At 41.0% G+C, this 15,594-nt stretch overlaps 1 protein-coding gene across 5 annotated transcripts in view; it reads right to left on the bottom strand.

Annotated features, from left to right (window-relative positions):
- gpatch8 (G patch domain containing 8) overlaps positions 1 to 12,864 on the bottom strand; it is a 137,434-nt gene extending 124,570 nt beyond the window's left edge. For 2 of the 5 annotated variants that reach the window (XM_063036966.1, XM_063036963.1), the window contains exon 1: positions 12,738 to 12,796. Coding sequence is in view for 1 of the 5 variants with exons in the window: in XM_063036959.1 (XP_062893029.1) it covers positions 12,738 to 12,782 (45 nt within the window). In the remaining 4 variants the exon portion in view is untranslated. Of the gene's footprint in view, positions 1 to 12,737 lie in introns of all 5 variants that reach the window. The other 3 variants (XM_063036967.1, XM_063036961.1, XM_063036959.1) reach the window with 2 other exon arrangements.
- Between the last annotated feature and the right edge of the window lie 2,730 nt (positions 12,865 to 15,594).

The raw sequence follows: 15,594 nt of genomic DNA, 5'->3' as shown, positions 1-15,594 counted from the left end.
TAGGGTGCCTAATACTTTTGCACAGTAATGTACACACATACCATCTGAAAACTACAAAACTGCAAGATCTCAAAAGGAGTAATGGAACTTGCGGAATATACCATCAACCCATTTCCTGACTGAAGAACATTCTTTGATGACAGCACTCTTTGCTCTTGTCACCAAACATCTGATATGCATGAACTAGTTGCATCCAAATTTGCTCCACCGTAAATCTTTAATGAGACTTCATTTAACATCCAAAAACACTCAGTGGCCTCTTTATTTGGTACAGGAGTGGAACCTGGCGTGGTCTTCTGCTGCTGTAGGCTATACACTTCAAGTTTCGACGTGTTGTGCAGAGATGCTCTTCTGCACACCACTGTTGTAATGTGTGATTACTGTCTTCTTCCTGTCAACTTGAACCAGTCTGGCCATTCTTGTCTGACCTCTCTCATTAACAAGGATTTTCACCCACAGAACCATCACTCACTGAATGTTTTCTTTTTTCTTGCACCATTCTCTGTAAACTCTAGAGACTTGTATGTCAAAATCCCTGGAGATCAGCAGTTTCTGAGATATACAAACCACCCCATCAGGTACCAATAATCATCCACAGTCAAAGTCACTTAGATCATATCTCCTTCCGGTTCTGTTGTTTGGTCTGGACGACCACTGAACTTCATGACCATGTCTGCATGCTTTTATGCACTGAGCTGCTGCCACATGACTGGCTGATTAGATATTTGCATTAACGTGGCCACTAGGTGTACCCTATGACCTCAATTAACTTTAGATATTCCATCTTTAATAAATGCCCACTGTCTAACCATCCCTGTTTTAATCCCTCTAAACAGAATACAATAACTTCCTAACCATAAATGTTCAACTGACTCTGCTGATTTATCCCTTTTCCCAACTCTTTATTTTCCAAATAAAATTAGAAGGTCATGGTCAATCTCACAACAATATCTACTGCTGCTCATTTCAGTAATCTGAAACACATTTCAAATTACAAGTCCAGGTAACTTACCTACTTTATGTGTGCTCCCTCTTTAGTGAAACAGCTACACCATCTGCTTCCTTGGCATATACAAATGAAAAGTACACATTTAATAATTTAACTACATCCTCCCTCTGCGTAAAAATTCAATAGTAGTTAAGAAAACAGGCCATTTTTCCCAAGTATGATGTCTAACCTGTAGCTAATATGTAGATATCACTTTAATGTTGCTTCAGTCTTTTTCCATAAATTTTCTTTGGCTACAAAATTATCTTTGAGTCCCTCTTCCATTACCTTCCTGATTACTAATTAATTCTTCTGACATTTTACCGTTCAAGTCCATTGTCATGTGACTATAAATATATACAACCAAACAAAACAGAGTGCCACAAAACTTATCACACAGTACATAAACCAAAATATTACCATAAGTACTGCAAGTTAATACAATATAATTCAAAATGCGCGTAGTGTGCAGCATGGGTAAATAGTAAACAGCTCACTAAACTAGTAACAAGACCTCAATGGAGGCAGGGTATCACTCATTACTCTCACACCCAAAGCAGTCGTAGTCCTGATGCCTCTATACCTCCTACCTAACAGATATTGTGGAATCGGTGGGTAAGGATCCTCAACAATGATTTGGGCCCTTTGTCTGCAGCATTCCCGCTAAATGCCAGAAATAAGGGGGAGAGAGACCCGGGAGATCTTCTCAGCAGTTTTTACTGTCCTTTGTCGGGTCTTGGACCATAAGATATAGGAGCAGAATTAGGCCATTTAGCCCATCAAGTCTGTTCCACTATTTCATCATGGCTGATCCCGGATCCCACTCAACTCCATACACCTGCCTTTTCGCCGTGTATCCTTTGATGCCCTAACCTATCAGGAAACAAGCAACTTCTGCCTTAAGTACACCCACGGACTTGGGCTCCACTGCAGTCCGTGACAGGGCATTCCACAGATTCACTACTCTGGTGGAAAAAAATTCCTCCTTACCTCCATTCTAAGAGGTTGCCCTCAATTTTGAGGCTGTGCTCTCTAGTTCTGGATACCCCCACCCTAGGAAACATCCTCTCCACATCCACCCTATCTAGTCCTTTCAACATTCGGTAGGTTTCAATGAGATCCCCCCACATTCTTCTAAATTCCAGTGAGAACAGGCCCAAAGCTGCCAAATGCTCCTTATCTGTTAACCACTCCCCGCCATATTAGTTTAAACTACTCCCAACAGCTCTGGTAAATCTGCCCACAAGAATATTGGTCTCCCTTGGATTCAAGTGCAACTCGACCCTTTTGTACAGGTCCCACCTGCCCCAGAAAAGGTCCCAATTATCCAGAAATTTGAATTCCTTCCCCCGCTCCAATTCTTCAGCCACGCATTTATTCTATTCCTATCCTCACCGTTGTGTGGCACAGGAAGCAATCCCGACATTACAACCCTTGAGGTCCTGCTTCCCAGCCTCCTTCCTAACTCCGGTTATTCTTCTTTCAAGACCTCCTCCCTTTTTCTACCTATAATTGATGGTACCAATATGTATCATGACTTCTGGCTGCTCATCTCTTTTCAGGATATTGTGGATGCGTCCAGAAACATTGCGGATCCTGGCACCTGGGAGGCAAACTACCATACATGTTTCCTTTTTGCATCCACAGAATTGCTTATCTGTCCCCCTGACTATAGAGTCCCCTATCACTGCTGCTATCCTCTTCTTTTCCCTACCCTTCTGAGCCACAGGGCCAGACTCAGTGCCAAAAGCACGGCCGCTGTTGCTTCCCCCAAGTAGGTTGTCCCACCCCCCCAACAGCACTCAAAATGGAGTACTTATTGTTGAGGGGAATGGCCACAGAAGTGTTCTCCACTATCTGACGTTCTCCCTTCCCTCTCCTGACAGCGAGGTAGACTTGCAGATTTTCGTGTTCAATAGAAAAGTCAAGCAGGACAAGAAATCACACCATTTGTTGGAGCCAGAATGGCCGCTGCATCTATATGTGCTGTCATCTTATGACATTACTGCTTCCTTCCTTATTAGATTTTCAATACAGTCTATAAACAATATTCTTTACAGATCCTTTCCCATACTTGGTATCATTTCTCATATATTTTTTGTTGCTATCCATCAAAATTTGCAGATGTTTGCCTACCTTGTTCTAGATTTTTAGAGCTATTGTAACTACTCCTTTGTTTGATAACCCAAGCCACTTAAGACTATATCCTTGAACTACCAATGCTTTCTATTCAGAATAGTATCTATTTACAATTGTAGCATAGTTGGCAATTAGGAACATTAAGAATTTCAGGCCTTATATAAGTTTTACTCTAATAATGCAACCATCTCATGTTGTAATTTGTGCTTTGTAGATGCAGCACCTTTTATACAAATCAATTTGTAATTTTGATAAATTTCTTTAAATATTTCAAATATGCAACTGCTGCCAATTACTTTACCTCTTATGCTACATTAATAGACTAACTCTGAGAGTCAGCTAAGCAGTTGAAAATTTAAATGTCATGCTATTCAATACAATTAACTGCAAAGCTGAGTAACATTTGCCAAAACAGAGATTAGGGTATGAAAATCCATTTATATTTTCCCATTCTTTGACCAGGTTGCCAGAAAACCAACTGAAGTGCAATGAAGTCCATCACATTTAACACTGCTTTGATTTATTGAATACGTTTTCTCTTCTAACCACCCCCAACCCCAGTGAAAACAATGTGACTGTATCTAGAGCAAAACAAGCAGATTTCCAAAGATTTATGACCTTACCTTACAAGAGAAGAAATCCTCTTCAGCTCTCTCTTAAATGGATGACCCCCTGTACCCTAGTTCTACATAATCCTACCCGGGGTAAACATCCTCTCAGCATCCACACTCACAATCCCAACAGAATCTTATCAAAATAAAATCACTTATTTTTCTGAACTTCCATGAATATAGGCCCAACTTGCTTGACCTATCTTCATATAGTAAACCTCATTCAGAAGTTCACTCTGAGGCAAAACAAGGATATATTATGAAGAAACCCTAATTGAGCAAAATGTTAAAACATCTCTTCTTCACATCCAAATTGAATTGAGAAAAGCAGCGCAAGGTTCCTTCAAGTCTGTCTTACAATACCTTGAGACAATTGTCAAACAGCAAAAATGAGGCCATCAAATCCAACTAGTGGCAGAAAACCTGGTGAGAAAGTGACCCAATTGGGCTGTTACAGTCAAGCTGAAAGGACCTCAGTTCCAGGCTGAGAGACATCATTGGTGTGTTTAATAATAACCCAAAGAAATAGAACATAAGATACAGGTGGCCCCCCGTTTTCCGAACGTTCGCTTTATGACACCTCGCTGTTACCTGTTTTCGCTAACAGGTGTTTTCACGGTTACGAAAAAAGGCAGTGTGTGAAAAAAGGCAGCGCGCGATAAAAGGCACCCGAACAGCCAAGTTCCTCCCCTGGAACTGCATTCTAGCCGGCATTGCTTAAACACGTGCTTTATCTCGATTTATTTTGTGCATCCGTTAGCAAAGTGAGTTCCAAGGTATCAGAAAAGCCTAAAAGAGCTCGTAAGGGTGTTACACTTAGCGTAAAACGAGCCATAATTAAGCATTTCGATCGTGGTGAACGAAGTAAGGACATTGCCTGCGCGCTGAACTTGCCTGCATCCACCATTCGCACTATTTATACGCAGAGAGAAAAAATTTTGAAAGCTGCCGATGTTACTGTTGGCTCTGCTCGTAGCAAAGTGGTCTCTCTTAGTCAGCATCCAATAATGGATAAAATGGAAAGTCTATTGCTTGAGTGGATTGATGGGTGTACAAAGCGTGGTGTTCCGTTAAGTTATCTTATACTTAAGGAGAAATCAGTCAGTCTTTTTAATAAGCTGAAACAGAAAGCACTGGACGATGGTGATGAAAGTGGAATTTAAAGGTAGTCATGGGTGGTTTGATCGGTTTCTAAGGCGAAGGCAGCTTCATAGTTTAAGCAGTGGTCCCCAGCCGCTGGGCTGCCGACCGATACATTGCTGCAAAGAATGCAGGGGTGCAGCAGTAGTTGGAATGCACTCAGCGCATCTTTAAGAAAAAAGCCTAAGTAAACAAGCTAATAATTAGGTGGTGCCCGACACGTAAATGTCAACCCAGATCAGAGGCTATTGCTGATTGCGTCAGGTGGTTATTTGTATAAGCAAGTGTTTAACTGTGACGAAACTGCAACTTATTGGAGTCTTCCCAATTCCGGTAAGTGAAACTACACTGTACATACATTATTTCTACTTTAAACCATAGAAACTACAGCACAGAAACAGGCCTTTTGGCCCTTCTTGGCTGTGCCGAACCATTTTCTGCCTAGTCCCACTGACCTGCACACGGACCATATCCCTCCATACACCTCCCATCCATGTATCTGTCCAATTTATTCTTAAATGTTAAAAAAGAACCCACATTTACCACCTCATCTGGCAGCTCATTCCATACTCCCACCACTCTCTGTGTGAAGAAGCCCCCCCTAATGTTCCCTTTAAACTTTTACCCCCCTCACCCTTAACCCATGTCCTCTGGTTTTTTTATCCCCTTGCCTCAGTGGAAAAAGCCTGCTTGCATTCACTCTATCTATACCCATCATAATTTTATATACCTCTATCAAATCTCCCCTCATTCTTCTACGCTCCAGGGAATAAAGTCCTAACCTATTCAACCTTTCTCTGTAACTCAGTTTCTCAAGTCCTGGCAACATCCTTGTAAACCTTCTCTGCACTCTTTCAACCTTATTTATATCCTTCCTGTAATTTGGTGACCAAAACTGAACACAATACTCCAGATTCGGCCTCACCAATGCCTTATACAACCTCATCATAACATTCCAGCTCTTATACTCAATACTTTGATAATAAAGGCCAATGTACCAAAAGCTCTCTTTACAACCCTATCTACTTGTGACGCCACTTTTAGGGAATTTTGTATCTGTATTCCCAGATCCCTCTGTTCCACTGCACTCCTCAGTGCCTTACCATTTACCCTGTATGTTCTACGTTGGTTTGTCCTTCCAAAGTGCAATACCTCACACTTGTCTGTATTAAACTCCATCTGCCATTTTTCAGCCCATTTTTCCAGCTGGTCCAAATCCCTCTGCAGGCTCTGAAAACCTTCCTCACTGTCTACTACACCTCCAATCTTTGTATCATCAGCAAATTTGCTGATCCAATTTACCACATTATCATCCAGATCATTGATATAGATGACAAATAACAATGGACCCAGCACTGATCCCTGTGGCACACCACTAGTCACAGGCCTCCACTCAGAGAAGCAATTCTCTACTACCACTCTTTGGCTTCTTCCATTGAGCCAATGTCTAATCCAATTTACCACCTCTCCATGTATACCTAGCGACTGAATTTTCCTAATTAACCTCCCATGCGGGACCTTGTCAAAGGCCTTACTGAAATCCATGTAGACAATATCCACTGCCTTCCCTTCATCCATTTTCCTGGTAAGCTCCTCAAAAAACTCCAATAGATTGGTCAAACATGACCTACCACGCACAAAGCCATGTTGACTCTCCCTAATAAGTCCCTGTCTATCCAAATGCTTGTAGATTCTGTCTCTTAGTACTCCCTCCAATAACTTACCTACTACTGACGTTAAACTCACCAGCCTATAATTTCCCGGATTACTTTTCGATCCTTTTTTAAACAACGGAACAACATGAGCCACTCTCCAATCCTCCGGCACCTCACCCGTAGACAGCCACATTTTAAATATTTCTGCCAGGGCCCCCGCAATTTCAACACTAGTCTCCTTCAAGGTCCGAGGGAACACTCTGTCTGTAAAGTGGATTTATCCACTTTAATTTTCCTCAAGACAGCAAGCACCTCCTCCTTTTCAATCTGTACAGTTTCCATGATCTCACTACTTGATTCCCTCAATTCCATAGACTTCATGCCAGTTTCCTTAGTAAATACAGACGCAAAAAAACCTATTTAACATCTCCCCCATTTCCTTTGGTTCCGCACATAGCCGACCACTCTGATCTTCAAGAGGACCAATTTTATCCCTTACAATCCTTTTGCTCTTACTATACCTGTAAAAGCTCTTTGGATTATCCTTCACTTTGACTGCCAAGGCAACCTCATGTCTTCTTTCAGCCCTCCTGATTACTTTCTTAAGTATTTTCTTGCACTTCTTATACTCCTCAAGCAGCTGATTTACTTCCTGTTTCCTATACATTTCATACAACTCTCTCTTCTTCTTTATCAGAGTTGCAATATCCCTTGAGAACCAAGGTCCCTTATTCCTATTCAATTTGCCTTTAATCCTGACAGGAACATACAAACTCTACACTCTCAAAATTTCCCCTTTGAAGGCTTCCCACCTACCAATCACATCTTTGCCAGAGAACAACCTGTCCCAATCCACGCTTTTTAGATCCTTTCTCATTTCTTCAAATTTCGCCTTCTTCCAGTTCAGAACCTCAACCCTAGGACCAGATCTATCCTTGTCCATGATCAAATTGAAACTAATGGTGTTATGATCACTGGAACCAAAGTGCTCCCCTACACAGACTTCCGTCACTTGTCCTAACTCGTTTCCTAACAGGAGATCCAATATTGCATCTCCTCTAGTTGGTCCCTCTATATATTGATTTAGAAAACTTTCTGAACACATTTTACATTAGATTAGATTCGATTCAACTTTATTGTCATTGTGCCAAGTACAGATACAAAGCCAATGAAATGCATTTAGTATCTGACCAGAAATGCAAAGAATAGTGTTATTTACAAAATAACTGCAAATAAAATAAAGTGCCACAGCACACAAATATAAAAGTACTGAGACAGTACAATACGGATACAACACTGCTTAGCGCTGTGTCACAGCCTCAGGGAAGAAGCTCTTCCTGTGCCTGCTGGTGCGGGAGCGGAGGCTCCTGTAGCACCTACCGGACGGGAGAAGAGTAAAAAGCCCATGGTTGGGGTGAGATGCATACTGATAATGCTTCTCGCCCTGCCCAGGCAGCATTTATGGTAGATGTTCTCAATGGTGGACAATTGCGTGCCGATAATCCACTGGGCAGTTTTCACCACACGCTGGAGTGCTTTATGGTCCAATACGGGACAATTGCCATACCACACTGAGATGCAGTTGGTGAGTATGCTCTCAATGGTACAGCGGTAAATGTCTGTCAGTATCCTGGGACAGAGGTGAGTTTTGTTGGTGCTCCGCAGGAAATAAAGGCACTGTTGCACCTTTTTGATCAGGATAGAGGAGTTCAGGGACCAGGTGAACTCCTTATATAGGCCCTGTATTTTTACGTGTTATTTGGTATGATTTGGCAGCTTCATACCTTAAAGGTTACTGGAGAGAGTGTTTCTGCCGAGAGCGCTTGCGCCATGTTTTTGCCAAGAGTGCTTGCTTCCGCGAGGTTTTCACTGCGCTAGACAGTGCTGCAGAAAAGTATTTCTACTTTATATAGGCTGTGTATTTATCATATCATTCCTGCTTTTACTATGTGTTACTGTTATTTTAGGTTTTATGTGTTATTTGGCATGATTTTCTAGGTTATTTTTTGGGTCTGTGAACATTGAAAAATTTTTCCCATATAAATAAATGGCAATTGCTCCTTCGCTTTACGACATTCCGGCTTACGAACCGTTTCATAGGAATGCTCTACCTTCGGATAGTGGGGGAAACCTGTACACTGATAAGTCAAACATAGAACACAATACACCAAGTACATCAAGTTATCCACTAAACATAGTGCAATGTAATTGACTCCATGTAATAATAAGGAAAGACAAATTATACTTTAGAACAAGGTACAGGAGCCCAATAGCACTATAAGCAGTGAAGTACATTTGATGACTGAATCAAAAACTAACTCATTCTCTATTTTGTATTAACAATTTAGTGTTTATTATACCATATAATGCTCAAAAAGAACCATCATGAGAGCTCAAAAGCATGTTAACTTCACTATTCTAAAGAAAACAATTCAAACTAGTTGAATTCAATGCACCATTCTCAAAGGACTATAGGAGGTTATAAACATAGAAGGGGCAAGTCAACAACAGAATTGTAAACAAAAGGAAATGACGTAAATAATGAACATTTAGATGGTGTCTGACTAAATCCAAAACTTATAGTGTACATGACTTTGTAAAGGTAAGAAGGGCAGAAATGCTTTGAAAGCCTTGGCACATAGAAGAGATAGACCAGAACAGCACTAGAACATATAAATACAACAGTGATAGTACGGTCAAGAGATGGCAAGGAGGAAAAACTTTGGAGCTTTTTTAAACATTCACTTTGAGACCTGGATACCAAAGGCAAGTTATTTATTTCCCATCTAATTGGACTTAAGATGGTGGTGAGCCGCCTTCTTGACCAGCTGCAATCTTTCTCGTGAAGGTACTTCTGCAACATGTTAGCATGGGCATTACCCAGGGATAATGAAGGATTGGCAATATATTTCCAACTCAATATGCTGTGACTTTAATAGCAACTTGCCAGTTGGCAGTGCACCGATTGACCATGTCCTGCAAGCACTAGAAGACAAGTCTAGGACATGCTCTCAGGAGTAACCTGAGCAAGTAACTGAATTGCATTTTGTTCATGGTACACACCACAGCCACTGTGGGCTGGTAATGGTAGGAATAAACATTCGGAGTGGCTGATGGGATGCCAGCCAACATGACTGCTTTTTCCTGGATGGGCTGAGCTCGAGTTATTTGCGCAGAGAATTTGAGTTTCCTCCATCATGTTCTGTTCCTGACTTGCCTTGTTAATGGTAGAAAGGCTTCGCTGTTAGGTGGTGACTCAAAGGCTGCTGGATGCCTTAACTTGTTAGGTGGTTATTTGAACTGTGCAACTGAGTATCATATCTATAGTGACCTCAATGTTGATCATGTGATTTAGCCGAAGATTAGAAAACTGCCTATTTGGCATCCATGTTCAAAAAAGAATGCAGCAAAAAGGCAATTATAAGATTTTAAGCCCAACATTTAATGTGGGAGAAAATGTTAGAAAGAATAATAGCAGCATATTGAAAAATCATAATCTAATCAAGCACAAGTGACATTGCTTTACTATTACAACCATTTACAACATACAGTAACTTTGAAACAAAGCACAGTTTGAAAAATTAAGCTGTTCATTTTGGAACAATGATCAGCATTATTTAAATGGGGGGGAAAACTAAAGAAGGCGCCAGTACCAGAGGATCTGGGGGTCCCTGCAGACTAAACAAAGGAAGTTGGCACAAGTTCTGAAGGTAATAAGGAAGACTAATGCAAAATTAGCCTTTATTTCAAGGGGATTAGAGTATGAAACTTCAAATACAAAAGGCACTAGAGAGACTATATCTAGCTATAGATTTAAGATTATTTTATTGTTAATAATTCAGGGAACATTCACTTGGATGATCCCAGGTACAGAGTAATTGCCCTGGCAGGAAAGATTAAACAGATTGGGACTCCAATTCACTAGAGTTTAGAAGAATGCGAAGGGCTTATCAAAATATGATACATAAGAAACGAAAGAGACTAAATGCTGGGATGATGTTTGCTTTAATGGGAGTGCATAATCTGCAGGGTATACCTTTCAGTGTCCCAAGGAGCTCAATGCCTTCTCACATGCTTTTTCCAATTTAGAGCAGTCAAGAATTAAACATTCTGATGAAATGGTGAGAATAATGCACCATCTCCCATCCCCCCCCCCCAAAAAAGTGTGATTTTGAGAATGCCCTTGAAGCATCTTCTGTCCTCCAGGAAAAATCGTGCTGTGGCTGTGCGCAGATGGTTGCATGGAGTGCAATCTGAATGCAGATGATATTGGCCTGAGGGAGGTCATGACAATGTTTCGCCTACATGGCCACAGGATTTGGAAAATCATCCCACTCAGCTGTGTACAAATACTAACCAGTGGAAAAGCAACTGTTGGAAGCCTTCTCCATAGACTGTAACATTTGATATCATTGTATAGTACAACTGAGCACAAATACAATATTGCCTTGAATCCCTAAAGAATACATCACATTTTCCCCAAGCAATTACTTTTAAATAATCAACTGAAACAATTATGCTCTTTACACAAAAAGACCCTTATTTTCTCTGTCACAAAAAGTGATGTTAAGTTGCATAAGTTGGCCTGAATTAAGGACAGCAAGTGCCTTGGATTGAGGGCAAAAATTTTTCCAAACATTATTCATCCTTAATGAACATGCAAAGATAGGCAAATGACATATTATAATGTTCTCAAAATTTCAGTCTATTTGAAATAAATCCACAAATTCATTTTTTCAAATTGTTTGTGCAAGGTACAAATAAATGCTTTTACAATTTAAAACATTATTTGAAAACTACCTTGAGGAGAGTACCATAGACGTACATCACAGTGAGCCAAGTAGATTCATTCAAATGTAAAACATTTATTTCCAATACATTTTGGTACTGAACCATTGTAATAAAACAAATCCAAAAGGGTTTGAACAAAATTACAATAATACTTGTAAAATATCTTTGAGATCATTTATACATCAAGGGACCAAAAAAGTTAGTACATTGGATTTTTTTTTAATCTCAGAAAATGACAGAAGCTAGTCAGAAATATTGGAAATCAATATTGGAAATATTAGAATATTCAGATTATTTCGGTTTCTCTGCCACTCAAAGCCTGCTGCAGCCACATATCAACACATCATAAAAGCGCTCACAAGCAGTTCTGGCATATTTCCACTCCCCTCTTCGATAAGAGTAAAAAAAAGCAACTCAATTTTTGTTTACGCAGAACCTAAATCTGATCAATTTTAAGGAGTTCTAACCTTCACCCATCTTCCTATAAACAAAACAGGCAGACTAAAGGAGATCCATAGGGAATATCCCTGCTCGTCACAGAATTACATCAGCAAGTTACTGGCAGAACCAAAAAGGCTGGGAGTGGCTGACTTTATAATCAAATAAGATATGCCATCCTACAAAATTAATATTGCAATATACACCTAGCTCATTTTTACACAACCATAAGAGATTCTACAGATGCTGGATATCTTGAGCGACGCACATGAAATGCTGGAGAAACTCAGCAAGTTAAGCAGCATCTACGGAGAGGAATAAACAGTCGACTGTTTGGCCTCGGCCCAAAACGTCACTGTTTATTCATTTCCATATATGCTGTCCGATTTACTGAGCTCCTCCAGCATTTTATGCGTGTTGCTCCCTTTCACACAATCCTATTTATAAAATAAAATCGCCAAATTAAATCTACCAGTAAAAGTCACCCCAGATCCGTTGATGGAAACGGTTCCCTTCTCAATATTGCACTATGAATAGTAATAAGAAACAAGCAACAAAAATCACAGGAATCGTACTAATGAAGTAAAATTTATACAATAAGAAAGGAGGTTGACGAGCAGATGTGCAAAGGGTGTGGGAAACAGAAGGGGAAGTAGCAGGGTACGTGGTATCAACAGAAGAAGGGAAAATAGGGGAGAGGTGGAAGAGAACGGCGGGAAAGGGAAGGGGGACGGAGGTGGAAGGAGGGCTCGGAGCCGCAGGGGAGAGGAAGAGCCGCAGGCGGCCGAGGCCTCTGCACTGCAGACAGGGTGCCTGTGGGGGGCGGGGGAAGCACTGAGCAGCGCGCCGCCCGGCCCAAAGCCATCAGCGCCGAATGCCAGCCGACAGCTCCGCAGCGCACCGCCGCGCCATTCAGCCTTCAGCCATGAGTGCGCCGCGCCTGCCCGGACTGCGGCCGCTCCGTGATCCCTTTACCTGGAAATCCCGGTCCTCATTGAACCGAGCGAATTTGTCAGCCATTTTGCCGACACTTGTTTTTCCTGGCGATCAATTTTTTTCGCTCGTTCACTGCTCACCCTCGCTCCAGACCCCACCCCTTCCGTCACGCACACGTGATCCACCAACTTCACCTGATTGACGTACGCTTCCGGTAACGAGGAATCGATCGGGGATAGGGAGCCGAGCATGTGGCAGTATGACTGATAGGTCAACTAGCCATTCAAGGTACAAATTGATGAAGGATGTGAGTGCGTAGTCCCCTGTGCTGCATTCTGGAGCATGTAGTCCACTAATCTGCAGTGCTTAGGCTGAGCTATAAAATGCAATACGTAGCTTGCAATATTGCAAGTCATTAGTATGCAGTGTGGTATTTACTCAGATTCAGGTTCACGGTGGGCATCTTTGAGTATGAGGATAGTGACAGTTATTCGAAATGAAATGTCTATAATTGAGTCCTGTGTCTTTTGATGTTACGTCTATTTATAGTATTGTGTCATTTCACTATTTGTGGTGTAGGCAAGCTGAGAGTGCGATATACAGCCTAACTATAGTGCCATTATTTTCAGAATTGAACTGATCTAAGCTTAATATAGTTAATTCAGTATCAGAGTGTTTTCTTTATTGCTTGGATAGCCTGCAAGTGAAATACATGAATATTGAATTTCACAATTTCAGATAATCCAAATCCCCTGAGTTTCTGTCCCCATTACCATCCCCGTTCTCTTTCTTCTTCCCACCCTCCCCCATCTACCTTGTCCGCCCCTCCCAGACTTAGTACCTACACACCTATCCACCTGGATTTCTCTTCCCTCAATTCACCTAACCCTTTTTCCTACATGGTTTTATCTGCCTAATCCTCTTTTGCTTCCAGAGGCCTCTACCTCAGCATTCTTTCTTCCCAACCTGCTGGGGTTTTCCAGCAATTTATTGCTCCAGATTCCTGCATCTGCAGTCCCCTGTGTCTTTTTTTTATTGTGCATGCAGTATAATGCAACCACATGAGATCACATTTGTCTTAAAATGGAGAAACTGGCAATGCTTAGAGTAAGAAGTATCATTTTGCAATATACAAACTTAATATACATCTCTATAAATGGATCTATGGGACCAAAGAAATCCCAAACATAGATAGCCCAGCTGTTTTTTTTTGTTATTGTGACTTATTGTTCTAAAGTTTTAAATGGAACACTGGCTTCAAGCCTTGTAGTGTTCTTAGCCATCATTTCCTATTCAAGTCCACTATGTTTTGCTTCCTATTGTACCTAAAGTACATTAGCCATGTGATTAACATTAATCTTTTTGAATGAATTTGGGCATCATCTCTCCACTGCCTTCGGGCATGATGAAATGTAGGAGTAACAGTAGGCTATTTAAGCATTTCTGCTATTATTGACTCTAAAACCTTTTATCTTTCAAGTACAAATTAAATTTTAAAAATGTTCCACTGTCAATTGCCATTATACGTCATGTACTAATTTTCCATGATGTTGAAGTCTTTCTTAACTTCACTCTTAAAAGGACTCAGTGCTTTGACTAATCTATTGGTGATTTTTTTTTCTTCTTTCTCAAAAAGAAATAGAGTAGAACTTCATCGACAAAATATTGAAAAGGTAGTTAGGAATTCAGATTTGAAATGACAATAAGATCAGCCATTTTATTGAATGCCTGAGCAGGATTTAGGGGCTGAGAGGTTTTCTCCTGTTCCCAATTCATATGTTCATACTTTAACAAACTATTCAGATTTCTAGTGTGCACACATTTTGATTTTGTATTTAAGTTTTTTATTTTCAACAAGTTTTTAAACAAAGGTTGGAGTTGCCTGTTTAATAGATCACACATCATTTTGTTTTGTATCAGCAAGGGAAATGAGGCTGAGTGCAGGGCTACGGTAGGAAACTTTGTCACATGGTGTGAGCAGAATTATCTGCAGCTTAATGTGAAAAAGACTAAGGAGCTGGTGGTAGAACTGAGGAGAGCTAAGGTACCGGTGACCCCTGTTTCCATCCAGGGGGTCAGTGTGGACATGGTGGAGGATTACAAATACCTGGGGATACGAATTGACAATAAACTGGACTGGTCAAAGAACACTGAGGCTGTCTACAAGAAGGGTCAGGGCTGTCTCTATTTCCTGAGGAGACTGAGGTCCTTTAACATCTGTCAGACGATGCTGAGGATGTTCTATGAGTCTGTGGTGGCCAGTGCGATCATGTTTGCTGTGGTGTGCTGGGGCAGCAGGCTGAGGGTAGCAGACACCAACAGAATCAACAACCTCATTGGTAAGGCCAGTGATGTTGTGGGGATGGAACTGGACTCTCTGACGGTGGTGTCTGAAAAGAGGATGCTGTCTAGGTTGCATGCCATCTTGGTCAATGTCTCCCATCCACTACATAATGTAGTGGGTGGGCACAGGAGTACATTCAGCCAGAGACTCATTCCTCCGAGATGCAGCACAGAACGTCATAGGAAGTCATTCCTGCCTGTGGCCATCAAACTTTACAACTCCTCCCTTGGAGGGTCAGACACCCTGAGCCAATAGACTGGTCCTGGACTTATTTCCTGGCATAATTTACATATTACTATTTAATTATTTATGATTTTATTACTATTTAATTATTTATGGTGCAACTGTAACGAAAACCAATTTCCCCCGGGATCAATAAAGTATGACTATGACTAAATGAGCCGAGCTGCTCTCGCAGTGTCCTTTAATTCAAGTTATATTATCATGTAAGATCTGTTTGTGGAAAAGAGTTGCCTGCTCTTTCTTTCTTCTCATTTTGTGTCATTAAAAACTTTTGAAAAGTATGTTCAATGGATTTTTGTGCTGTATAAG

Source organism: Mobula hypostoma, chromosome X1, assembly GCF_963921235.1.
Source record: "Mobula hypostoma chromosome X1, sMobHyp1.1, whole genome shotgun sequence".
NCBI lineage: Eukaryota > Metazoa > Chordata > Chondrichthyes > Myliobatiformes > Myliobatidae > Mobula > Mobula hypostoma.
This window is presented reverse-complemented; position numbering and strand designations above follow the sequence as displayed.